The sequence below is a fragment of the Poecilia reticulata genome, chromosome 17, assembly GCF_904066995.2.
Source record: "Poecilia reticulata chromosome 17, P_reticulata-male-v2, whole genome shotgun sequence".
Classification (NCBI taxonomy): Eukaryota; Metazoa; Chordata; class Actinopteri; order Cyprinodontiformes; family Poeciliidae; genus Poecilia; species Poecilia reticulata.
In genome coordinates, this window is record NC_088846.1 from 20,026,645 (window position 1) to 20,053,650 (window position 27,006).

General features: G+C 36.2%; 1 protein-coding gene across 1 annotated transcript; it reads left to right on the plus strand.

The window, feature by feature from the left end:
* The first annotated feature begins 5,101 nt into the window (after positions 1-5,101).
* LOC103479894 (pituitary adenylate cyclase-activating polypeptide type I receptor-like) lies at positions 5,102-26,910 on the plus strand. Its single transcript, XM_081597939.1, has 13 exons — positions 5,102-5,798; positions 6,407-6,515; positions 14,765-14,872; positions 16,477-16,577; positions 16,787-16,884; positions 17,114-17,246; positions 18,957-19,110; positions 22,457-22,517; positions 22,609-22,678; positions 23,428-23,522; positions 25,030-25,159; positions 26,348-26,389; positions 26,478-26,910. The coding sequence occupies exons 1-13, from the start codon at positions 5,703-5,705 to the stop codon at positions 26,619-26,621; spliced, it is 1,341 nt and encodes a 446-aa protein (XP_081454065.1). The 5' UTR covers positions 5,102-5,702; the 3' UTR covers positions 26,622-26,910.
* The last annotated feature ends 96 nt before the right edge of the window (positions 26,911-27,006 follow it).

Here is a 27,006-nt window from a genome sequence, read left to right on the forward strand (position 1 = left end):
AAGATTTAAAAACATATCACATTATTGGTATGATCCATTTTGTGGAAACCTACGATTCCCATGATGCTTCACGACGAAGTACGGAAGTAATAGTACAGATTGAATGGTACAGGTTTTGGTCAACTTGATAATAATTTGTAACTTATCTAAATAGTAAAAATAAATAAATAAATAAATAAAGCAACGTATGTACTGAATTTCGAAATGTGTGGAACTTGATTTAAGGATTTTCGAGGAACTGAGAGTTACCTGTTTTTGCATTTATCCACTTTTCAACTGACTGAAATATATCCATCCATAACCACAAGCAAAAAGATGTAATACTGCGAGTATGTCTACATAGTGGTGTCTATTATAAATGACATAGTCATTCAGCCCACGCTTGACTGAGTATCAGTGTCCTTTACCAATTTCTTTTTTAATGTAATATGACTGCTGGAAGACAAAACGTGTCCCACATGATGCTCTAATGCAGACTCACTGCTGCTTTCATAACTTTTTACCACATTGATTTGATTTGTTACATAAGCTAATTTAAGAGATGCTTCTGACACTGAAATCTGGCATCATGCATGTTCAACATGTTTGACAGATTCAAATCAGTCAGAAATCTAATCTCAACAAACCTCAATAATAAAATATATCTTATCATAACATGTTTATGAAATTAAAAGTTGATCCACACTATATATTTTTCTTTTCATCTCAAGTAGCTTTTATAAATCCACAGATGTAGACATGCAGAAAATTGTTTCATTGTAAAGCAACTGTCTTCAGCATACTTGCATGCCTTTATGGTAGACTAATTAAAAATAATAATAATTTTAAAAAGATTTGCTTAAACAGTATGAACATATTTGTTGGCACCCTTAAAGAGATTATCAATCCTTGCATTCAACTATGCAATTTGGTATCACTGTGTGCACCACCAGACAAAGAAGACAAGAGCCGTCTGATTAGCTCAGAAAGAAGATTATAGATATTAAAGTTAGCGACAACAAAAATATCATTAAGCAGCAAATGTTCCTCTGATCACAGGTGTTCATATATTTAAAGAAGCATGAGCTCAAGTTGAAGCTTAAGAGGGATGCAACTTTAGTTTGATCAGGTAGGTAATGTGATGATAGAAAAACGGCCAAACTCTCATCACATTCTGATTACACCGTCCATCACCTTTTAACCTTAAGAAGACCCAGGAGAACTCAATTATGTTACGCTTGTTTCTTTAGCGCTGAAAACACACAAGAAACAAGCTAGAATTTGTCAAAATACTTGCTGACAAGCCCTTAAGTATCTGGTAGAACGTCTTTAGGACAAAACTAAACTGAAGCTTTCCGTTCATCACTTAGTTTTTTTTCTTTCAAAAGGGAAGAATAAACCTTTTCATATTATGAGACATAGACAGGGCTTGGTTTTGTTATCCTGCAGGATACTTTGCTGAATCTGATACTGGACACTTTGACTCAGTTCAATGTTAAAGTAAGTGCCAGACTTACTCCGGAGTGAAACATACTGAGCTGTGTCAGAAACCTCCACCTCTGTCTAAGCATCCCCCAACATCACAACAAACCGAAACACGCAGATAAAGCCCTAAAAAAGTGAGCTTCGTGAGCTTACATTACAGAATCATCAGAAAATCTGCAGTATTTAAAATCTGATCAGTTTGAGCACTTTACTTTGGAAGAATGGGACCAAACTACCCGTTAGGAAATTCATGCATTTCATTGTGATGTACTGAGATCTCTTGTAGGGAGAGACAGCTCTAAAATCTGCTAGCATTAATTCTTAAATCAACATTTCCTATCTGTCAATTCCATTTTCAGTAACTTATTAATGTAAACTTTTTTCTTTGTCTGTTGAGCGAATCCAACAAATGTTCACATTTATTAAACATGATATGAAATGATCATTACTCATGTTATTTCTAGTGCTTATTCTCTTTTCCAATCTTTTTTCATTATAATTTGTTGCAGCCAGCTACAAAAGGTTAAAATGCTTTTGACATTTTGACCTTTTGATGTAAATCGCATAAATTAGATTAGGTGTATGCAAATTTTTTATTAATATTTTTTACTTCAGTGACTTCATGCGCAAAACATGAGTGTTGAAATGATGATTTGAAATGTCATTGAGAGGTCTAAAATATTCAAATCTGGTGCCTGAATAAGGCCATGGAGGGATAATTTGCTTCTGCTCCACTGACTGCTTGTGTGGTCACTAAGTGTGACTCCAGAGAAGCTTTCGTGTCAAACCAAATCAAATTCATTTCACATCTAGGCTATAAAGCAAACTTTTCACATGTACAGTTTGACTGCATGGGCAGTCAAACTGTACATGTCTCACAACATGTCTCTGGGTCAGCAAGCCCTCTAGCCATAATTTGAGGACAGGCTCATAAAAAGGAAAACCAACACAGAAGCATAATATCACCCTTCATATTTAATCTTATTACATAGATTTTTATGATAAATATACGACCATTTAGGTTTTTTTTTTGTCAGAGAAAGGTTCATTGTAATGACAAATGAAAATAAAGAGAATTTGACAACTTTCGGTCTGAATAATAAAAGGTGTTTGTTACAAATATGTGTGCACTATCAATAATTCAGACAATAAATGAGCATTTTGAAGCAGACTTTACCTAGAGTAATGGTAAGCTGTTTGCGTTTTTCAAACTTTTTTCTCTTTTTGTTTATTTACCCAATACTTTGAATATTATTTAAAATTTTAGTTTTTTTATTGAGGATATGAGAATTTGAATATGAACATTCAAATTATGTCAGTGTTTCACTTGTGTTAAAAAGTGTCCTAAATCTTCAGACTTGCTAAAGAACATGAGTAAAACCTCTGTACTCCACTCCCATTGGAGGTCTTGACAGTGTCGTCCTGTGGAGATACCTTTCTTCAACAGGTACAGGGGAGAGATTTAGACCTTAATGGAAGATAGTTGGAGGTAAATACTGAGCAACACTGAAAGAAAAATGTCAAAAGTTGCTAAAGCTGATATGGAATAGTTCAGATCAAACTTTGTTAAGGTTTTAGAATGGCCCAGTCAAAGTCCAGACATTAATTCAATGGCAAGCTGTTTTGCACATGGTTCAGTCACACAAGTTCAGTCTTTTGCTGGTTGGGAGAACCCCAAAACACTAAAAGCTACAATTGCAGTGAAATGAGCTGTTATTGTTTTGGTTAATACTAATAGAAGCCAAACTTTTCAGGTAATTTTTTAAATAAAACTACATCATAGAGCTTAAAATAAGTAGAAGCTTAAATTGATGTTTTGTGGTTGTGACTATTTTTGCACAGAGCATGATACACTTTATGGCTCATTAAAGGGCTGCTTTTTGTTCTAAAACTACACATCTAATTTCCCATCCTGTGAGCAGTCACTGTTTAGGTCTTGTGAAAAATCTGCAGTGAAGAGTTCCTGTTGATTAATCACCTGGCAGCACTGGACCAGGATATGAAGGTTGAATCCTATTTTCTTGTTCTTGGAAGGTGTTCGGTGGGGAACAGTTTGTTGTTTTTAGCCCTGTCCTGATCTACATTCACATGTGAACTGTGTGATTTGACCCCATTTGTAGATCACTCAGCATTAACTACCCCACTCTTAAAAGAGCTGTTGTATAGTCAAAAATACAATCAGGTGCCTTGAAATAAGAAAAAAACAAACAAAAAAAACACTCTTTTTGTTTTATAACGCTCATCAGAAAAAAAAAGTTAATGTTTCGGTAATGTGAAATTTTATAATCAAGGATAACTATTTTTATCAGTCATGGTAAATAAATATTCACTGAATTCTTTTTTTTTTTGTCAGTTTCAGCTTAGATTACGTTGGAGGCAGCACATCCAAATCAAGACCAGTTATGAAAATAAATTAATAAAAATTTAAACTCCGTCTCCATATTTATCTTTGCTTTCGTAGCTTTTCATTATACAAAGTAATCACAGACTATGTGGTTGTAACAAGCCTCAAGGACCAGAAAAGCAAAATTACAGTTAATCAATCTTTGGGACTGCAGGGCAAGGAGCCAGTGTTTTTTATGAATTTTACCAAAGCCTTGGTAAAAGTTAGATTTTAATTAAATAAAATGAAGACCGTACAAGTGTGAATAAATCTGAAGAGCAGACATTTCTGATATAGTCAAATAAATTGGGATGACATTCTGTTGCCAAGATCATTTTGTAATCCCTTTTGCCATAACCTGTCATAATTTATTGACCTGCCCCAGTTTATTTCCTGTTTACAGTGTTTGTGTTCTTTTCTGGGTCAGATTTGATTTGTGCTATTTTTCAGGAACTGGATCCGTTTATAACTCCTACAGGAGCATGCATATGAACTCTGTCCACTTTACTCAGTGTGGTCTGCTGCCATGTGACGAGCTTTGCTGGAGGAGTTTTTTTCCTCCGTAGAGGGAAACGTGTAGCTGACATAAAAAGGTGCTGCCTTAAATCCTGTACAAGGCCTGTCAGAGTGCTAAATGACGCTTGCATCGGTTCTTGGTGTTGCTATATCTGAAGATACATAAATGTTGAAAATCTGTGGGAAGAGAAGAAATGATGGAGATGAATGGAGACAACAAGATGTAAGAATGCATACCCTGATGGGTTTGAGATATAAAAGTATGAAGTTAATAATAGGACATGTGGAAACTATTAATTCAGTTTTTTAGCACAAAAGACTGAGGTCCACTCAAAACAGGAAAATGATTTTGTACTAATCTAGGACAAAAAATGAAAGACGGTGACAACAGTAGCTCACAAAAACAAGAAAATGTCTTTACACCATAGAACTGCAATGTACTTTAAAAGTTACTTTTAATACTTTAAAATATATATATATATATATAGTATACTTTTTTGTTGTCAATGTAGATGTAAAATACAAACTTTAAAAAAATTTTAAGATCTACTGGCACACTTTACATTTATGGTTCCCATTTCTTACTATGAAGGAAAAAATAAAACAAAATTCAATAATTAGAAACCTATGAAAAGTAATTTTATTTTGTCCATGTTTCTATGTTTTTTTTAATTCTAAAAGTACATATTTTTAGTTTTTTTGCCTTCTAAAATAAAATATATATAAAAAAAAGAATCAAACGTCATTACTTCCATAGAGGGGCTTTACATAAGATACATGAGAATCACTGATGTGTACTAAGTTACCAACATTTCATTACAATTTTTTAATGTTTTTACGGTGGAGACTCGTAGAACTAGGGCCCCCAACTCAAAACGCCACAGCACCCAAACATATTTTATTATTATTATTAGAGTTTTAAAAGCTTTTATGGCGTCTGATTCTCATGTGAGAGTTACATGAGAACATTTTGCCTTTACTCAGTTTGAATGTCAGCCAAAATACAAATGAAGGGGGAATTTAAAAAAGAAGAAAAAGAGCTACTGCCAGTTTAAAACACAGGTACGCGCTGTGACTTGAAAATAGGCCATTGGCTGTTCTATGTTCTGAGGCGTCCCCGGTGTCTCTGAATGGAGCTTCTCCTTCAGCTGATTTGCAGGGTGCGCAGATGAGCAGCAGCAGCAGCAGCAGCAGCTCAAGTTTGAAGATCATAGTCAAGGAGGGGGAAAAAACAAGGATGCGTCTAATTTAAGTCGACAGATTGGATGTCTGCACTGAGGAAGTCACTCTTAAGAAGCGCTGCGAAACAAACCTGGATTTGCGCTCACAACACCGTCTGATGAGACACTCAGAGGGCATGGGAATGTACTGCAAGGGAGGATATGAGAAAGTCATCCTGCTCATCTTTTACCTCCAGCTGTGGTCCAAGCCGATGGTGAGTAACATGCTCTTATCTGCGTCAAAAATATACGCACACCAATAACTGGTGGAAATCACCTTAAAGTCCAACAAAAGTTGTTCCTCTGGACACCTTTGATAGAAAACACTCCCCTTTATTTTCGATGGCTTCTCTAGCGTAATGTGGTTAACCTTTTTGTGCGCTGTCTTCCTGACTCTCCCTGGGGCTTTTGTCACAGTTGGACTGACATTATATAATGCAGCTGCGTGGCTCTCATTATTGCTTTTCCATCCACCTGCATCCATCAACAACATCCTCAACCAAAGGAACAGTCAGCATGGATGAGGGAAATTAATGAGAGGTCCGACAGCGCACAGGTTTGCGCATGACTTTTCGGAGGCATGAACGCAGAATTCCCATCTTATGAATGTATAAATTTCAATTACAGTTTGTTCCAATATAACATGACGGGAAATCATTTGAAAAAAAAAAAGTACCTAAAAACAATCTGATTAGTAATTTATTTCACTGAATTCTCCATTTCCGTACCTCCCCGTCATCTTACGCGTCAAACACACCGAGAACAAGCGAGAAGCGTGTCTCCTCGTCCCTGTAGATAACTGGGACGTGTGTCTAATTTTCAGGGTGAAGCAATTCATCCGGACTGTGCCATCATCGCTCAGCACCTGAGGGCTCGAGAGATTTGCAGCCAGACGAGAAGGAGCGAGGCGCAAAACCGGAGTGATCACAGCGGTGGGTTCCCCGTGTGATAGGCTGCGCTTCTGGGGCTCCTCTCTCTCAAACACGCACTCAGGGAGATGGGTGTGAAAGTCTGACACTCTGAGACATGATTTCAATCGAAAGTGTGAGTGCTAAACTAGAACAAGGACTTTGGGGATGCAGAGATAAAGCCAGAGGACCATTCTGGCAGCAGGGAAGGAAAACATAAACATACTAGAAGGGAAGACATGTTGGTTGAAGTTTGTCGTTTCAGTATTTGAAGTTATATACCAGGGGGGAAATATCTTAAAGATTACCTGGTGCATTCTTTTTGAGAAATTATGAATCGCCCAGTTTGATTCACAGTAAATTAGAATATGATTCAATTAATTTTTTTGTTTAACTGATATACTATCTCACAAATGTACTTTTTTGTGTATTGTGATGGTGATAGATTTCAGGTAATAGTCAAAGTTTCTGAAAAAAAAAATTAAGTTTACATTTCATAACGATAATAAAATTACTTTTATGACTAATTTAACAATATACATTTCTGAGAAAAAGTACAAATTTCCTAAATTTTTCTAGCTTTGTCATACTCAAATGTTTCAATTGATCAAAAGACTCATAACTCAGACATAGCTAACATGGGAAGTTAAAATAAAAACAGCTCAGACTGGATCAAGGGGAAAAGAATATCCGAACAAGTCTTGTTGAATGGGAAAAATCAATCACTCCATAGAGTCTTGAATTAAATGTTATTGATTAAAGTTTTTGGAAGCTGAGTTCAGATTCATTAGCTACATTCAGACATGTGGAGAAAAGATGTCACTTAAATACGACCTGTCTGACAACACGAAGTAGGACAAAATAATCATATTGAGATCCACACACAAGCATAAAAAATTACTCTTAATAGTGCATTATTAAAAGAGACTGAGCAAAAATGGCACTCATGTCCCAATGCCAAAAACACTTCTGACCAAAAAATATATATATTTGAGGAAATATTTTGCCAATTGACAAGACAAAAGTACATTTTAGAATTAGAAAGTCCTGTCAAATCTCATAAAAAGCACAGAGTTAAAAAATATTAAATTACACAAAGCTGACAAAAAACAAATGAACAAACAAACAAACAAACAAACAAACAAACAAACAAACCAACAAACAAACAAACAAACAAACAAACAAACAAACAAACAAACAAACAAACAAACAAACAAACAAACAAACAAACAAACAAACCAACAAACAAACAAACAAACAAACAAACAAACAAAAAGAAAACACATGTTGGTGAGAGTTGTGAGTTTTTCATGCTCAGATATAAGATAAGAGAAGCCCTGGTGAACAGGAGGGAGGGTGAAGTTTAGATAAGAAGAAGAAAAAAGTAAACGCATTGGCAAATAGGGTTTATTATATAGATGTAACAATTGATTCATAACCATGATGTGCACCCAGCATTTACTGACAAAAAAACACTATGAATAAGCTCACAGAGATTAGATTTTTACAGTAATTTATAAACAGATGTGTATCGTACAATGGTGATAATGGAATTTCAAAACAAAAATGGAGAAATTCAGAACACAGTATCAGAAAAAAGGTTTGCGGAAATATCTGTTCTCTTACTTTAACTCCATTGCACTGATCATTTACTCAATGTGAAACATGCCCCTTTTCCCTGGTGAGGCCTCGACATCTTGTCCTTCCAATCTGACCAAGTTGACTTTATAATAGAGTATTGAACCTGGCATTTCCCTGTGGGCTCAAATGTCTCAGGAACTGGCATCATATTAGAACTTGGCTCAGACATGCAACATGGGATGATGAACTTTAACATTTCATAACTACTTTGATCTTAATTGAGGCTGAAGCTACTCAGTAATTTGGTGCAATGTTGTCCTCCGAGGCTCATTATGCAAATAAATTAATGTTGATGAATTCCTTTGATAGTGTTGATGCGTCGGTGTCCGGTCAATGTGCTGGTGGCATTTGACCACGCAGAACTCCGGAGTCACGCAGAGTTTAATGCAACCCTTCACTCAGTTACATACTGCCTTGCAAAACTGTCCACACACCTGGAACTGTTTTACATTTTGTCACATTACATCCATTAAGTTTAATAAATTGTGTAACAATTTGTGGAAAAATCAACAGGTTCCAAATAATTTTTTTTTCAAGACTGTAGGTCTTAGTGACTGCTGGAGGTAACTGGTCAAAATAGACATTATGTTTCATTGATCTATTTGAAACATCATGTTAAAATTAGACTCCAAATTGTTTTTGTTATTAACTTGATTCCATAAAATCGAAGAAAATAATTAGCAGTCTCCTTCTAACATGTACAACCTATTTAGTCATATCAAAGAATGTGGATGTAAACTGAGAAAACGTAAAACATTTTTTTTTAATTGATAAAACACAACAAAAAGGCATCATCATACTATATTGAAACACAGAGCAACAAATGCATTTCAAACATATAAAAAACTGCCTTGCACTCACACGTGAAACGTCATTGAGAGGTCTACTGAATGAGGACTGCAGGCATCTTCCTGCTCCTCCGCCAGCATTGCTCTGAAAGGACTCAGTCTGTGTCCAAAGTCATTTCATACGTCTCTGTTAATCCAAAATGAGGTGACATTCAAGTGGCAAAGTGAGCAGCCCCCCTGCCGCCCCCTTACAGCTGCCTGTTTATCAAGGACTCCGAGTAGAGCACAGCTTAGGGGAGGGGAGAAACATTTTCATTAAAAATTATGTTTTGAAGTGAACTATCAGCCTCTTTATACGTCAGTCACTTTTTGAACTCTCGACAGCTTGATGCAGCTTAAGCTTCCCTCAGCCGGTAATTAAAAACAAAGAAGCCATTCCCACGGAAACTGTATGGATTTTCATAATGTATGGTTTGTATGCTTTTGCTTTGTTATGAGGATAAATGTGCCCGAATGCCTCTGTTGGATCCTATAATTGTGCCTCTGTCTGTGGTGGCTCTAATCTGAGTCTAAAAATGACTTCTTTTCACAATTAGCTCCTCGCATTTTTTGTATCTCTTGCTCTCTGCGGGATTTTATAGACGCAAGTTTGAACATGATGATTTTGAACTCCCTCTGGGAAATATTTCGCCACCTTCATTTGAACTTGTTGTCAACCTTATCTATGTCAAGAATCTAAAATAAGCACACATAGCATGAATTAAACTTGTGTATCCCCTCATTATTAGAGAAACTAGGACAAATTCTGCTGAACATTTTCTCAGTGTTAGCCTAGTCATGGTTGTGTACTATTGTCAAAATCAAGACATTCTGCTCTGAGACCAAATCAAATCAGTAAAGCTGACTGCATGAGAGAAAAGGAGAGTAGTTTATTTGAATTTATTTATTTTATTACCTGATAATCCCCATTGCATTTCACCCTTTGTCTCAACTCTATCAAAGGGGTGGAGTGTCCCAAAATCGTTTTTTTGGTTCAGGAGAAAGCTAAAGGGTTTAGCTTTCAAGCCCTTAAAAAGTGAGATTTTTTAAGGGGACATTTGGAATTAAATAAGTATAAGCTGCTCTTGCAAACCAGCTTTTTTTTATTATTATTGTTTTTAATACTAAATAATGTCCAGAGGAAAGCCTAAAGTTTTTCTAAATAAGCAAAAAAAGTAGCAAGAGGATCATATTTATGATGCTTTTTACATTTCAACTATTACAATGCATAATAGTTGAATTTTAGTTGATATCTTTTTAAGTTGTTCCAAACAGGTCACTATAAGAAAGAAAAAGAAGAAAAAGATTGCATTTCTTTTTTTTTAAATGTGTTATCACAGCAACATAAATGTATATGAAAAACAGTTTGTCTTGATACATTTTTAATATAATTGAAGAGTTAATTCATCAATGTAATTCTTTTTTAAAAAGTGAAGCTCATCGAATCCTAGATTATTAAACAGACTAGTATGTTTTAAATGTTTGTTTATTAGATAAGATCAATAAAAAAGGATTTCAGTAAAGAAATGTTAAAAATGTTTAGAACAATGAGAAGAGAGAGGAGCAAGTCATAAAGCAAAATGAGGAGGCAATTTATAACAAAAAACAAAAATCTGCATTTAAAATCAAACAAGCCTTTTCTCAACTAATCAAAACAACCAAAGCCTTAAAAAGGCTAAATCTGTGCATAGATATAGTTTTCATGTAATTTTCTTTCAGGCATTAACATTGTCATAACCCCACGGCAAAGGCAGAAAGGATTTCTGTTTTTGAATGTGACAGGACTGTTGAGGCCTCTTGCAGTGCTATTTGTGCAAAGGTTGCACACAGTAAGTAAGTCATTTTGAATTTTCTAAAAGATCCTGAAGGGATTTAAACAAAAAGTCAAGTAGTGTACTTGCACAAATGTTACCTGCAAGGAGCTTGAGAATCTAGCTTCATGTTAATGACGAAAGCACATCCTCGACTCAAACTAAGGAGCTTACTGACGTTTAACTCACACAGTGCTCTGAAAATGTATTTCCCTAATTGCAGCAATATTCTGATTTTACTTTTTGATGGACTTAAATGGGTTAGATAATCAATTGCTTCACGTAAAGGGAAACAGCAATTATCTAAACTTTGTGAAAGTGAAATTAGAAACATCCTTGATTACTGCCAGGACCACATTCAAAGGACAACATGATGTAGGATAAATATCTCAAAATGCAACAAATCATGTCCAGATCTGAAGAAATTCAAAGACAAATGAGAGTTAAAAGTCATTGCGTTATAGACCTGCCATAATTGATGGAACAATAAAATCGGCTCTCTAGAAAATCCTGCTTCAGAATGTGCAGGTATCAGTTTGTGACCTAAAGGTTTTAGTTGAAGAAATGTCAATCAGTTAATGAATGATTTGACACAGGGTGCAGTTATAATTTCAAATGGGGCCATACTGCTTTGGAAAGCTTTTTACCCTAATGAAAAAAATAAATAAATCAATTTGAAAACTGCATTTTGTATTTACATAATAATTTGTTTATTGATCTTGAACATTTAAGTGTGACAAAAGTAGCAGAAACAGAAATGATAGGTAGTGGGAAAATACGTTTTCACATCACTGTTACTACAGTTTGTGATGACATTTTTAGACCTAACTGCTCTTCTTTTGATCTCACACACTGAATACAATTTCACAATTTTATTTATTCCTCAAACACACATGCAAGAATCAAAGCAGGTTCGTTTCTGATGAGGAATAAGAGTTTCTTCCGCTGTGCTTTTGTAAAACGCATATTGAATCATTTAATGCATGAAGGAGAAGCTGCTAGGTAAATTTAACTTGCACGGAAAATGACTGTTACACATTCAAATATGCTTGGCAATAGATTTTACTTTAGCATACCTACAAAATACCTCAGTCTTTCTACAATGAAAATCCAACGTAACCAGATTTGCCTGTGTGAATAAGCAGGTAACATCCAGGCAGTGTTGGATGTGCTCCAGAACACCCACATTCAGGGTTTCCTCTCCATATTGTGACTTGGTGATGAATTGGTGCAGCATGTAAATCCTGAAGGCAAATAATGCACTCTGCTCTCTACCTCTTTCACTTTCAATCAGTTTATCCGCTGCTTCACTGCAGGAAATGATTTCAGTTCTACTTTTTAGTTCATCAGAGGATTTTTGCACCTGAAGTTGAGTAATTCAATCAGATTTCCCTCAGCTCTTCTGCCATTAATCTAGCACCATCAGTAGTGCAGCTGTGTCTGAGCAAACAACATTGCTAATGACATTCATTTGCAACACACCTTCGCTGTGTTGACACAGTTTTTGGAAGATGTTGTCTCTTCTTAAATTAGGATTGTGTCAAGATTAAAACCAATCTGTGTAAACCCTGGGATGATCCTTCCACGTAACCTACATACACTCTGCTCAGAAATACACTCCTTCAAACCAATTTAAAAATGGGAGATAACGCCGAATCACAGCGTCCTTGGTTAAACAGCCTGAATACAGAAGAATTACATCTTCTAATACCAGACAGCAATTAAGTCTTTGTAAAGATGTAGAAAGTGTAATTTTCTGTTTTTGACCAGCTAGACTCAAACAAATACTCTAAAAGCAACTTGTTAATATGTCCTTTATTTTCCAAATGCAGTTCCTTGTCAGTTTAATCTTCTTATTTCCTCCCCTCACAACAAGATGAGCTTCACGGGAAAAGGTGCAAAAAGCATTTAGTTCCTTCTTCTATATGTGATTAATTTGCAGTTCGAGTGAATAAAAACACATCAGAACTAGAAGATAATCTCGTAGGAATTTATAGATCCAAATGAACTGCAGGCATTTTAAACATTACAAGATTTTTCTTGACAACCAAACCAAATAGATGTTCCCGAGCTTCCTGGGAATCCATATTTTGTTCCAATTAAAATATTTTTTAGGTTTTTAAAGAATCACCATACCATATCCATTTATAAATGATGCATTGAACAGAGTGATGTTCTCTAACTAACCTGTGAAACCCTTAAAGGACAGACAGATTTAAACACTATTGATTGATAAAGTGTTTTCTAAAGGCAGTTTGTAGGACTGGAGTTTTTTTAAGTGTATCAAAGTAAAGTAGTGTGAAACTATGTGAAAAAGTTCAAGGGGTACAAATACATCTGCAAGGCGCCGTATGACTAAATGAAAAGAAACATGAATAACCAAACCTTCAATTGAACCAAAATCATCAAATGTATGATTGGAAACGGAGATCTAGGGATGTTGCTTGGAAACAAGACAATAACAGTTCTGTTGTTACTAAGTCTTGTATTGTTTAAACCAAACAAGCACAACAATTTGAGTCCCTGTCTTTGAAAAGACAGATCTCCCTGCATTGTGTAGTCGTCCGCTTGCTAAATTTGATTCCTTTCACTTTCCTACCTTTGTCTGAAGGCAGTGCACATAAAACCAAACATGCGGCGCTGGAAAGATATATGAAGGAGTCTCCCGTTTCGAATAGGCACACCCATAATCTGCATGCTTATAGGGTAAATGTAGCGTCAACATTTGATGGCGTTTGCCACCTGCTGTGTTAAAAATGTTAACATTTCGCACCTCAAAGCAAACAGTGTGTCTCATAAAAACCAACCTGGAAGTACATGGCTTCTGATCCACAGCTTCAGGATTATTTGACTGAGTCAGGCTGAAAGCAACAGAGAATAAGACGCTGGGGTAAATAATCCACGGTTTTTGTGAACAGTAACACACTGTAGCTCCAATATGATTTGCTAGTGTTACACTAAAAACTGACAAAATGTACATGTGATGACGTAAAAGGAGGGAAATACTTAGTTTATTTATATGGGATGGAGTAATAGAGTTGATAATGGATTAGATACAGAGGCTTTGTAGAAATGAAATAAGGAACTGAGAGAAAACACATTTCTGCTTGTACATCACCAGCATGTCTAAATGCAGAGTCTGAAGAAGCGGAAACTCATTTAAATAACCTAGAGGATGTAGCGCTCATGTTGTTGTTCTTTTTTAACTGAGCTGCCTTTCCCCCTAATTTCATCTTTTCTATTTATCAGTAATAGAAAAATATTTTAGCATGTAACAAGATCTTGTGAGACATATTTAAAAGACATTTCTATATAATTCTGTAGTTTCTCTACAATTATTTAAGATCACAAAAGCTTAAAAGAATGAAACACCTGAAGTGCCAGTTTGGCTTTACCCTTTGGGCATAGCTTTTTTACTCCTCACATTCAGTCACACTGGAGTAAACCCAAAAATATCTAATGGACTGCCAAAATCTGTGCAAACAGTGATGTTTATGAGTGGTGTAAACAGCAGATTAAATCTGCCTCAGCTGTTCAGGCTGAAAATGTCTTTTTCCTTCTGACTGATGGGCAAAAATGCTAGTCTAAATATTTATCTGTCACAGACTAACATTTGTTTAAAATCCACATGGTTTTACTGCACGGGGCAATCTGAAGTTTACATATAGTCACCTTCAGCATGGATATGTTGTAGTTCATTTCAATTGGTAATAGATCAGGACTTTCAGTTGAATGTTAGACTGGTTTTGTCCCAAAACCAGTTTTGATATGTTTTTGGAGAATGATCCTATAGGAACACCCTTTCTGGCACTTTATTTATCTGTTTAAGATATGATTATCTTGCTGGTTTGACAATGGATAAAGCGGACTAATGTTAAGCATCTGGAATGAGTTTTGTCATTTCTCTTTCATGCACAATAATGCAATAATGACAGGTGCTAACCGACAGATTTTAAGTGACTTGTCCCTCTGCTTTTGTCCCTCTGCTTTGCAGGATGCAAAACAGAATGGGACGAGATTGGATGCTGGCTGAGGGCTGAAGCTGGGCAAGTTGTCAATTTATCTTGCTCTGAGGTCTTCCAGCATTTCTCCAGCAATCAAGGTTGGTTTGCATAGCTCATCAAATGCTCAACCTCATTAAAATAAAAATAAACGAAACACTTGTACTCAACATCTAATCAGTGCAGTTGTTAAGATGAGGAATACTGTGTTTGAGACCTGTTCTTGTGCACAATATCTTTGCTGCTAAGATTAATTATATAGAACATAACCAAAGTGCTAATGCAAAGTGAAGATAGTAATGGAAAAACATTGTATGAATTATTCATGCATGTTTGCTGGCATGAACACACACTGCCCTGGGGTGTTTCTGATGGGAAGAGTTTGAAATCTTGTCATATAGTTTTAGTTAATACAATACAATTCTTGTCTTTTGTGATTGAGAGTAAAACTGTTTGGCAAAAAAATGTTACTGCTTTCCTTGTAGTATTGTTAATTAATGCTACATCTCATTAGATGTCGTAGTTAGTAACGCTCATTTGTCTTTTACCATCAATGAAACAGTGGACAACACTGAATTGTAGATCACCCAAACAAAGGATAATGAAGTTTTAAATATTTGGACTCCCGCTGATTCCATGTGCAGAAAGAATCAGAATTTGAAGAAGAATGATTTAGATGACTTTGAATGCGTCCTGTTGGCCAAATAGGCTGCTCTAAGTTTTTCTGAAACTGCTTGTCACTTGGATTTTCCACACAAAATCATTTAATTTTCTTCAGAAGTATGGGTCCACTCTCACTTGAATCAACAATTCAGTCTGGTGTTAGTAGTGTGATGATGTGGAGAATATTTTCTAGTCCACACTTGAGCAGCAGTGAACATCTTAATCCACTTTCTGGATTAAGAGCACTTTTTGAATGCCGTTCATTGAAGATTTATATCCTGAATGTAAAGGCAACAAATCTGCCGCGATTGTGGGATTCAATCATGCCAATTTGAATCAAAATGCATGCAGAACACTTCCAACACGTTCCAGTTTTACAGACAAAAGGATAACCATCACAAGTGTTTGATTAGTTTGTACTGGAATGAGTTGGATTGATCTAAATTTTATTTTGACAATACTGGTTTTTTACATAGTTGAATATGAATTTTATACACTTTTCTTCCCTGAAGATTGCAAATTGCTCCATACAAATAAAATTAACTCTGCATGAGGTCTTCCAATATGCATAAAAATCAATATGTTGGTTTTTGTGCATGTATATTTTCATGACTGATTATTTTTGCCAGTAATGATGTCAAAAATGAACATCTAACCAGAGTGTACATAGAATTTATCTTATTAAAACTGGGAGGGATGTATACAGATAATTAAAGCCAAAGACACAAGAGCCAGTCTTGCTGCACAGAATTATTATTTTTTTGTTACATATACTAAAATATCAGCAAGAGTTTTTGCTTGAAATCACAAATAACCTTTAACAGTCTGCATAAGATTAACGACCCAATCATGAGGAGCAGCTTCATTTGGACAAGTGAAACACAAAACTGTACTTTACATTGAATATAAAATTAAAATTGGGTTCACTGATATCTGATGAAAAATTTTCATGGAGTTTTTCTGCAGATGTGACCATAATTCAGGTACCCCCCCCCCCCTCTCTATCTTTTCTTTACATCCTCGCTGTCTGCTCTTTTGTCAGGGTTTGTGTACAGAAATTGCACTGCTGATGGCTGGTCTGAAATGTATCCAACTTATGAAGACGCCTGTCATTTCAGTGATGACAGTGAGCCTGAATCTGAGGTACACACACACAGACTTTGTTGGAATCAGGCTTTCTCAACGCTCACCTTCTTTAGCTCGTACTTCTATCACAGAAATACTGCCAATGGATGACACTATTATTATTGTTGCATCTGTAGCAGGATTCTTTAAAGGGAAACTTACAGATCTGTTTAAAAGTGTCTGCCTCACGTCTTTCTTCAGTTTGATCTTGACCTTTCTTCTTCTAGACAAGTTACCTCCATACGTTCAGACAGGTCTACACTGTAGGGTACGCCACCTCACTCATCACTCTCCTGACAGCTATAGTGGTGTTTGCAGGCTTCAGGTAAGGGCACCACAGCACTGAATGCGTACGAATATGACAGAACTAAGGAAAAAAATACTGGGATCCTTGGTTACCTTACATTGTGGCTAATTTCTAAAACCTGAATTATCATCTCTCCTACACTGATACATTTTTTTTGCCCCCAACCTCTGAGTATATTGAAGAGTATTCATTTGCATAGACAGTATAAGAAGACCCTTGGTGTGTGACATTGTGTTGTGATGCACAGGAAGTTTCGCTGTACCAGAAACTACATCCACATCAACCTGTTTTCCTCATTCGTCTTGAGAGCCAGTGCTGTGTTCATTAAGGATGCGGTGCTGTTTGCAGATGAAACTCTCGACCACTGCTCTGTTTCTACGGTAAGCCTGCAAATTAGTCAAATGATTTTTTTTTCCATAATAACTTGGATTATAACAAGGTTTTAACAGCGAAAAGAGGGACAAAGATTTCTTCTTTTACAAAATAAAAAAAAACATTTTAATTTAAAAATAAATATGCCAACAGGGACGATTATGTGGTGGTTGAGAAGGAAAGCAACTATAGTGGAGTTAAAGCTCCACTGCTGTGGTTTAAATTGACACAGTTTTAAACTGTAATCCTATATAATTAATAAGTAAATCAATCACCATTTCACCAATAATATTAAACAGTATAATTAGATATTTGACCCAAATTCTTTATTTTTCCCATGGAATGGTCAGACATATACTATCAAAAAATTTACTAAAATGTATTCCCTTCAAAGAAAAATCACCTGGAGGTGTCACTTGAATCAAAGAGTAAATTTATTATTAATCAAACTAAGCTTTTAGTTACTGATATTTACTGATAAGAAACAGAAGCAAAATCCTAGATTAATTCAAACAAAAAGCAAAACAAAGAACAAACATTAGTCTAATCCCTCTGGTGAGAATAAACATGGGTTTGACTAGAATAATCAATGACCGTTCTGTAGTTTATCATTTAACTGATTTAGACTAGGATCTGTTTCCCAATTTTTGACCATGTGTTGAAAATGTTTTGACCAATTGATATGAAGTGACCGTCCCGAGGAATGGGAACCAAGGACAGAAAAAATGGCAGACAGTTTTATCCCAGTGGACTTCTTGAGTTCTAGACTTTCACTTGGCAAATCAATCAATAACCAAATCCCTCCTGTCAGTCTCTTCTTCACCCTTCAGTCACACAAGCAGCAAGCTCCTGTACGTCACCTATTTCTCTCGATGTGGGGGAATATACAAGTATTGGCACAGAGTCATTTGAGTTGGCCTTGGGGAATAGCTTTGCAGAGAGCCAGCCTCAGTCTATCTCATTCAGCACAGGTGTTCAACTCTTTTGGCTCCGTTTGGTCTGCGGTGCCCATCAACAAAAAGAGAAATTGTTTCGGTGAAATCTCCCAGCATCAGAATGCAAAAAAACAGAATTTCTCTGTTTTTGAGATGGCAGGAATGGTAAGCAGACAGGACTTGAACAAGCAAACAGGAGATTTTCTAAATAGTGCGGGGCTATTATGAGTGTCTGCTGCTTGGCAGTTACAAAAGTTCCACTCTTCTTCTGTAGTCTGTTCCAACGCAGGAGGGCCAAATCAGTGAATGAAACATGTGGTAGAAAAGTGTCAGAATTTTAATTGCTCTTCATCAAATAATAGATCTGTTATTCAAGCCCATCATTTTTCTCACAAATATAATACTTATAGAAGTTCACTTTAATATTCTTTGAGTTTAAAATATTTGTAAACTCACAGTGAAATACAAAAACGTGTCTGAAGTTTATTTAATTGTGGCGATAAAGTCTGAAATGTTGGAAGTCAAATAATAAAGTCAACACAGTGAGGAGCCTATAAGAACAGTGGGGTATTTTTTAATCCTACTGTTGTTTCTGTCATTTCATGGATTACAAATATGGATCAAAATAATGCTGGGTCTAGTTGAATTTGTTCTACTAACAAATACATTTCTACAAAAGTTAACTAGCTTGAAAGCAGAAACATCGATTCGGGATAGATACAAGCTCATCTGTAGTTCCTATAGATGGATGCTTTTAACTCTGTGTCTATTTTTATCCTCCAGGCTGGGTGTAAGTCAGCTGTGGCTTTTTTCCAGTTCAGCATCCTAGCCAATTACTTTTGGTTGCTGGTGGAGGGCATGTATCTGCAGACCCTGCTGGCCCTCACTTTCGTCTCTCAGAGGAAATACTTCTGGTGGTACATTCTCATTGGATGGGGTGAGTAAGAAAGGCAGCAGTCATCTGTACATGTCAAACTCATCACAGACTCATAGTTGTATGCATTGCTGCAGGGCACTGCTGTGTTAAACCTAATATCATCCACCCATAAATTTCATAACACAGGGTTACACTGCACATTTCCTGCTACCTTTAGCTTACTATATAAGCCAAAGGTCCTATTTTTTTCTGACTGAAAATAATCATTTGGGGCTGAAAACTTGCTTTTACATCATGGAACAGTAAAATGTTAAAGCAACCCATGAACAATATATTTGTTTGCAACATTATGGTCATTTTGCTGGGAGAATTCGCAGGATATCCAATGAGCTTCCGACAATTCCTTCTTGGAGGTGTGGAGTCTGTAGAAGTTTTAAACTTTTCCCAATCGTTTAGTAACGTATAATGATGAGCCAGTTTGATGAAGCTTACTGGAAATTGCCTGCTCTGTAAACAACTGTCCTCCACTTTAAAAAGAGAAGTGCTGAACAAGATGGCTGTTAAATGTTAATTCAATATTCAGAAGTGCGGCCAACATGGACTGACTGGCTTTGTTCACGTGTTGCTAAAACTACAGGCAGATTATGATTCTAAAACAACACAGAACATCAACATCATTTCACAACTTTACGTTATGGTTGCTGATTGACTCAATAGCAATGCTACTGAAGGAATCCACCTCAATGGGAGAAAGCTCAGATTGAGCTGTGAAGCGAGATTAGAATCAAGCAGAATGGTGCAGGAATGCAATGGCCAGGAAATTATGAGCCAATCAAAAGACTGCCTTGTTTAAAAGAAAACAAAAAAAACAACATGTTTCTGTGCCACATTTAAATAAAAACAGATTTTGTTATCTCATAAAAATCTAAGAAGAAGTTTTAGAAAATGTTAAAGTTTTATGTTTTTGACTTGGGTTGGCACACAGTTCTGACTCCTTGAGACTTATAATCTATTTTCAGATAATCATCTTCCTCAAAGCCTGCTGACAGGATGTTCTCACAGCGGCTGATTGCAGATACGATTGCGCTTCATGCAAAAGTTATTTCTTCCGTTTCTCTGAGCTTTTTACGCAGATTTAATGAGATTTCTTATTGTAGCATGTTATCCCAAACAAAACAACATCCTGTTTCTGAATTCATTCTTGCAGTCTTATGTTACCTCGTCCTATATTTACCTATTCTCAAACTTCCCGAGCCCCATTTGTTTAATTTGTTCTGCCACCAATATGCTGCAGTATTACTCAGCCACAGTAAAAGGGCAGCTACTGACTGGTTACTGTAGGGTTAACAGTAAAAAAAAAAAAAGGCAGACAGCTTGATATTTTTTCCCCCTTTTACTAAGAAGCTCTTAAAAGTTGGAGGCAACAGAAATGACAGCAGATAAAAAAAAGTTTCCGGGTCACATTGAGCTTGTTGTTCTTGTAATGTCAGTAATGAGTTAAGGCTATGTTCAGCTAGTGCTGCATACAAGCACTGCTTATGGGGTCTTTGTGTCAGGGATTCAACTGGAATCTGTGGTTAGATGGGATGAAGTGCAGCAGCAGGATGGATCAGACCCTTGGGGTTGAACGTGCAGACCCTGTGTCGGTATAATCAAGGAATAGTTGGGTCGCCTGCATTCAGGGTGACACAATGCCTCCAACTCAGGAGGTTTTATAAGCAGCTTTAGTGAAATTGTTTGAAAAGCTCCACCGTGCCATGGCATTTCACAAACAAGCCAGTGTCTGCAAGACGCGAAGATTTGAGTTCAGGAGAGCGTCACCTGCTGCGACGGGAGATAAAGAAGAAACGCATTGTGCCTCTGTCCATCAAACCTTGTTGAGGATTAAACAAATTTCCTTCAACCTTGTCGGTGAAGGCTTAAGGGACAAAAAAAAATCATTCTGCATTCTCTCTCCTATTAATTTTTGTGACCCCTTAGAGGAATCTCCTGAACTATAATCAGATCAAACGTTTCAAACATACACCAGTTATGAAAATACCTCCTAAGGTGATGTAAGATGTACAAGTGTACTTTATATTCAGGGATAACAGTGAATAAAAATGGATAAAGTATAACTGTGATGGGTTTCATAGTTGTATGAAAATGAATGTTAATCAAAATGAAAGATATTGCAAAAGTATTTTTTTTTACATCTGTTTTTTTTACGATTTGTCATATTACAGCCATAAACCCGTTTTGTTTTATTTGAATTTGATTTAATTGATATGTGGATAATTATGAAATAAATGTACTGTACATGCATCCTTCAGCAGCTTCAGCAGTTTTTTCCTGTAACATCAAAATGTTTCCCTGTCCCTGCTTGAAAAAACCCCAAATAAATAAATAAATAAATAAATAAATAAATAAATAAATAAATAAATAAATAAATAAAGATACCACCGCCACAGCACCATAACACCGTGTTTTATGGTAGGAATGGGGTATTCATCTTAATTTACAATGATCATTATCCTCCCAAAATCATGCTTTGCATAAAAGACAACAAGCTACGTATTTGTGTCAGTTGAACAGTCCACATTATTCCACATGCTTCCTGTGTCTCCTGTATTGCAGCATCTTTTACACAGAACCTCTTATGACCAACACCTGAGCTGTGAACCTCTGCTTCCCCAGTAGCTTTTCCAGAGTTGCTTTGCTGCTCTTCAACTCAGTACTCTGCTTACTGGGCTATAGTGTGTTCAGAGCCTCCAACGAGTTTGCAGCTGTGCCATACTTAGTTCAATTTGTAGATGGCAGATTAAGTGAGAAAGCTTAAAATATCATTTCAAAACCTGATTGTGTTTTAAACATCATTCCTGACCTGTCTGCTGTGCACCTTTGATGCTGTTTGGTCACTAATGTTGCCTGACAAACGTCTGAAGCCATCACAAAACAGCTAGAGTTACACTAATATTAAGTCACAATCCTGTTATCTCTTTTTAAATTAGGTGACTTCTGAAGGCAACAGAAAACACTGAACTTTAGAGTAAATGGGCCAGATTACAAATGCATTGCACACTTTTCTAATTTCTATTTGCAAAATAGATTGAAAATAATGAGTGATTTACCTTCCACTTCATTATGAGTTACTATAGAAGCTACAGAAGCATATTGCTGACAAGGAGAAAAATAAATGTTGAAGCGCTATCACGTTATAACGTTTTCTACTCTATTTCTGTCGCTTCACCTGATTTTATGACTGCACCAGATACCTACTTAGGCAATGTGATGCAAGTAGGACAAAGATAAATTTGATATGCAGAGTAAACATAATGTCATGTCCTCCTATGAAGATTTATTTAGATCTAACAGCATGTCAATATTTTATCTACCGTGCATAATTCACGTGCTTTTGTATTCATAGGATTGCCATCAATGGTTCTCGTACTTTGGGTTCTGACCAGATTTCTCTATGATGACAGAGGGTGTCGTAAACTTCATTCTATTTCTTGATATTAGTTACATTGAAGCTGCTCATTTCATGCTCGGCTGAATGCAGTTTGTCTTTCACTGCAGCTGTTGGGATGACAATGACAACGTTGGCATTTGGTGGATCATTAAAGGACCAATAACAGGCTCGCTGCTGGTGAGTGACGAGCTGGGAAGCTGTTGCAACAAGATAAACTGATTTTTTTTATTTGATTTTTTTTACAGTTAAAGTTGCTTCATTTCCTTTTCTCCTCTGGTTCACACATACTTGAGGAATTTTTCTGCCACAATCCAAGAGCACACATTTTCAGTCTGAAAACAGGATTTGAAGTCTCAAAACCTGTAACTCTTGTACTCAAAGCTTCTCATTGCGGTTTTGCAGTTTGAAGTAATAATAAGTTAATAAAAAGTTTAGAGTGACTTTAGATAAGTGTAATTACTTGGACAGAATTCAATTTTGTTGCTTAAAATCAGGGCTGATTATTTACGAGACTGGAGCTCCTTTTTGTTGCAACTCAAACAGAAAGGGAATACCAAGTTGCACATTTTCCCAATTTTTGAAGTGACTAATTGCCTTTTAACCATTCGTGTGATTAAACAATTTGAAATTATCGTTGGTCTGATTTCTCCTTTAATCACACTGTGGATTTTCTCTCTAGCTGTGGGCAGAGAGACCTGCTTCCCAGATTACTAACAATGAAGCTGCAACATTCTGGCAGGAGAAGAATTTCAGTTTTAAGTGACATAATTTACATAAACAGCCCTACTCACTCAATCAGAATAACATAGAAGCTTTAATTTGTATATTAGTTTTACATAAGTGAAAAAAAAAAAGAATAAAGAGAGGTTTTAGGTTTTATTTGAACTACTATTGATGTTGATGGTTTGTGCATATATTTCTTACAGATCAACATAGTCATCTTCATAAACGTTATCCGGATTCTGGTCCAAAAGCTTAAATCTTCAGCCATGGCTGGAAACAGCGACACTGGTCACTTCATGTAAGTCTCAACAGAGCAGCACAGCATATTAAGCTTGAACACAGACTCTAAAGACACAACATGAAATCATTTCCTCAGGAACAGGATTATCAAGGTTAGGAGATTAGTAGAGCTCTGCCCTTCAAAGAAGCTATTAAAATCAACAAAGTATGAGCCTGTAAAAGCTGCTTTTTTTATTTTATAGGATATATAGATACATTTTACTCTTGATTAAAAAACTGATATGCAAGCCATGCAACAAGGGAACAATGTAAAAATCCTTTCACAAAATGAATGGCCTCTTTCTGTGTAAAATGCTTCATTCAGTATAACACAGAACCCAGAAATACTGCTTCACCTGAATCACTGTATTTTCTGTATTAGCAGTTTGACTAGGGCAGATTTTTGCTGAGCTGAATTCATCTCAAAAGAGAGCAAACAAAAATAGAATCTAGACACTAGAAATAGACGTCTCTTTCATCGCTGTGCGACAGAATTGTCCCACCCATTCAATGAATGTTTTACATGCTCAAAAGCTTCATTTCTGCCTTGCAAATTTCAGCCTTATTCAGGTGGATCAGAGACATGAGCACAAAAAGACCCAAAGCACAGGCGTGACTAAAGAAAAACACAATCCAAATGTAAGCATGAAACATCCAGGTGGATTTTTCATTTCAATTCCTGAAGCAGTCACGTTAAAACCGCGATTTTTATTGTTTTGTGTGACTGGTGAGATGGTTAACATCAAAGTGGATTTATGCTGTCGTAAAAAGAAATTCTTTAATCTCATCCATTAGTTTCAGACCAACAAACAGAAACAGAAACATCTGTTAGAGAATAGTTTAGCTGTTGTTTGATTCTTAATAAGTAGATCTTCTTTCTCACTGTTTTGTCTCACTGAAGTTAAAAGTTCATCATGTCTTTGTAAAATAAGCAGATTAAAATAACACGATTTACAAGTTGTTGTTTTTAAATAAGTTATGCTATTTATATTTACTGCATTAGTTATTCAATCTAAACTTGTCTTACATGTAAATAAATCCTATTTGGCATTTTAATCACCACTCTTAGGGATTCACCAATATGAAAATTTTGGCCATTAACCAATATTTACAGATATATTTGATCTTTTTTTCTACACTTTCAGCACCATATAAAAGTTAATAACAGAGTTCTACACTAAGGGAAAGGTTAAACAGATGGCAACTGTGGCTCAGTGAGAGTTCAAAGCATGAGGTTTTGATTTCAGCTTTATTCTGAAATATATGTCGATGTGCCCTGGGCAAGGCAATTAACCCCACATTACCCATTGATTTGTGTGAATGGATGTCTATGCAGTGCAATTGGGTGTCTGTGGCAAAAGGTGGAAAGTGGTTTGAGAGTTTGTACAACTAGCAAAGCGCTACTTAAATCCAGCCTATTTACCATGGCTGGTAAATAGGCCATGGTAAATGAGGCCTAAGTTTTGTCAAATCTGTAATAGTCAAATTGGATCGCTAGTCTTTTGATTACTTTGTTTTTGCATCAGGCGGCTGGCTAAATCAACCCTGTTCCTCATTCCTCTGTTTGGGATGCACTACACTGTGTTTGCCTTCCTGCCTGAGAACACTGGAGTGGCTGCCAGACTGTACATCGAGCTGGGCCTGGGATCCTTTCAGGTATACAACATTTTTTAAGGGAGGTGGAGTATTAGGTATTTTCTAGGCAGATTGTATCTATAAAATGGCATATACTGATGTCTAATCTTTATTTAGAAAACTTTTTAATATTTTTCTTAGAGGAAAAAGGCTTCCTCTTTGCATATCTGTCATGAGGGGGTTTTTATAGACTTCGTATAGCATCTCACAACCTGCTAGGTTTGGACTATCCTCCACCAGCAGACATTTTTATAGAAAAAACTGGCTTTGGCTTAATTTGAGACCTCTCTTTGAATTACTTTTCAGACTCATAATCCATACTTATGCTACAATATTGTTTTCTGAAGGTCTCAGTTGACTCAACTATGGTGGTCACTATTACTTCAACAGTCAGATGAAAATCAATAAATGCTTGTGGCTTGAACAGAGCCAATCTCTTTTAAGAGCATGCACAGTTCTGCAACTGCTGTTCCCCTCAGAGGTTTTGAGAAATATTCCAATTTGACCAATTTATTTCCTAAATATATGTGAGTTTATCAAAGTGGATGGGATCAGAAACTAATTTGTATTTGTAAAAGTAATTTAGAGCATATTTGTTCATAAATAAAACTTGAAAGAGGATCATAAGTGGACACATCCGGCCTGATGGATTCTGTAGTCACCACTTGTGTTTGGTTAACGAGTGGAGCATGTTAACCAGACATATGAAACATTTAAACAAAGGATAGTTAAAGTTGATACTACTTAGCATTTTGGTTCAAAAACATTAGCACACTTCAACTCTACTGGAAAATATTAAATGGAGAAAAAAGTTGCAATACAAAAGAGAGAAATATTACTTGAAATATCACAAACAGTTTGGAACAAATACTCAATTTTACAAAACTCATTTCCACAAGTTTATGTCTTGTGGGTATCTTTATGTTGTGATTTATCTTACATGTTAACAGCATAGCAACTAAATTCCCAGGCATAGAGATTGAGTGATAGGGAAATCCCACTGGCACAAACATTTTCAAACATGAAAATGTGGAGTTTTTTAAAAAAAAGCATATCGCTCTGAAACAAACTAAGTTAATTATTCTGTTTATTTCTCTGTGTGTGTGTTATTTACACAATAAAATATTGACATCTATCTTACAATTGAGTATTCACAATCAGCATTTACTGATATTGACTGATTTTAAAGTGACTTCTGTTGTGTTGCAGGGATTTGTTGTGGCACTTCTTTACTGCTTCATGAATGGAGAGGTGGGAAATTTGTGGTTTTGTGACAAAAAAAATGCTTTGAGATGAGCAAACAGATGCTTTACACTCCACCTTATATGCTTGGCTGCAGGTCCAGGCAGAGCTCCGGAAATGGCTTTGGAGGTGCCACAATCCAAATCTCACTCCTGCTAAGAGAAGCATCACTCAGGTCACAATTCGAACCCACGGGGGTTTGGGTTTGCCTTCGTCTAGTGCCAACATTTCTGCTGTGTAGTTCTTGTTTGTAAAAGGAGGAAAAACAATTCTGAATGTGAAGAAAGAATAAAAGCATGGCATTCCTCTGCTGAAAATGACGACGGCATAACTTCAACTGTTGTTTTACATAAGATACGAAAGCAGAAGAAAAACAGAGTCTGACCTGTGGAGGCGTTATGGTGCCATCGTGAGACAGCAAGCAACAACTGAGACAGAGCTGGTCCAGGACCGGAGAGGATTTCAGATGCTTGAGTTTACAGGTTGTAAATAAATGAATGAGCTGATTTGTCCACACAGCTTTAACTTTACTCTAATTGTTATTTTAATGCTAACTTTAGCCACAGGAGCATCTTCAGTGGTGTGAAACTCATTTTCATTTGAGGGCCACATCAAGATAATATTAA

What these genes read in the sequence shown, in the direction of transcription:
- LOC103479894 (XM_081597939.1), top strand. Translation starts at nt 5,703, where the DNA reads ATGAGACACTCAGAGGGCATGGGAATGTACTGCAAGGGAGGATATGAG. An exon ending in AGCTGTGGTCCAAGCCGATG is followed by an intron (nt 5,799 to 6,406) that starts GTGAGTAACATG and finishes TCTAATTTTCAG; the next exon opens with GGTGAAGCAATTCATCCGGA. An exon ending in AAACCGGAGTGATCACAGCG is followed by an intron (nt 6,516 to 14,764) that starts GTGGGTTCCCCG and finishes TCTGCTTTGCAG; the next exon opens with GATGCAAAACAGAATGGGAC.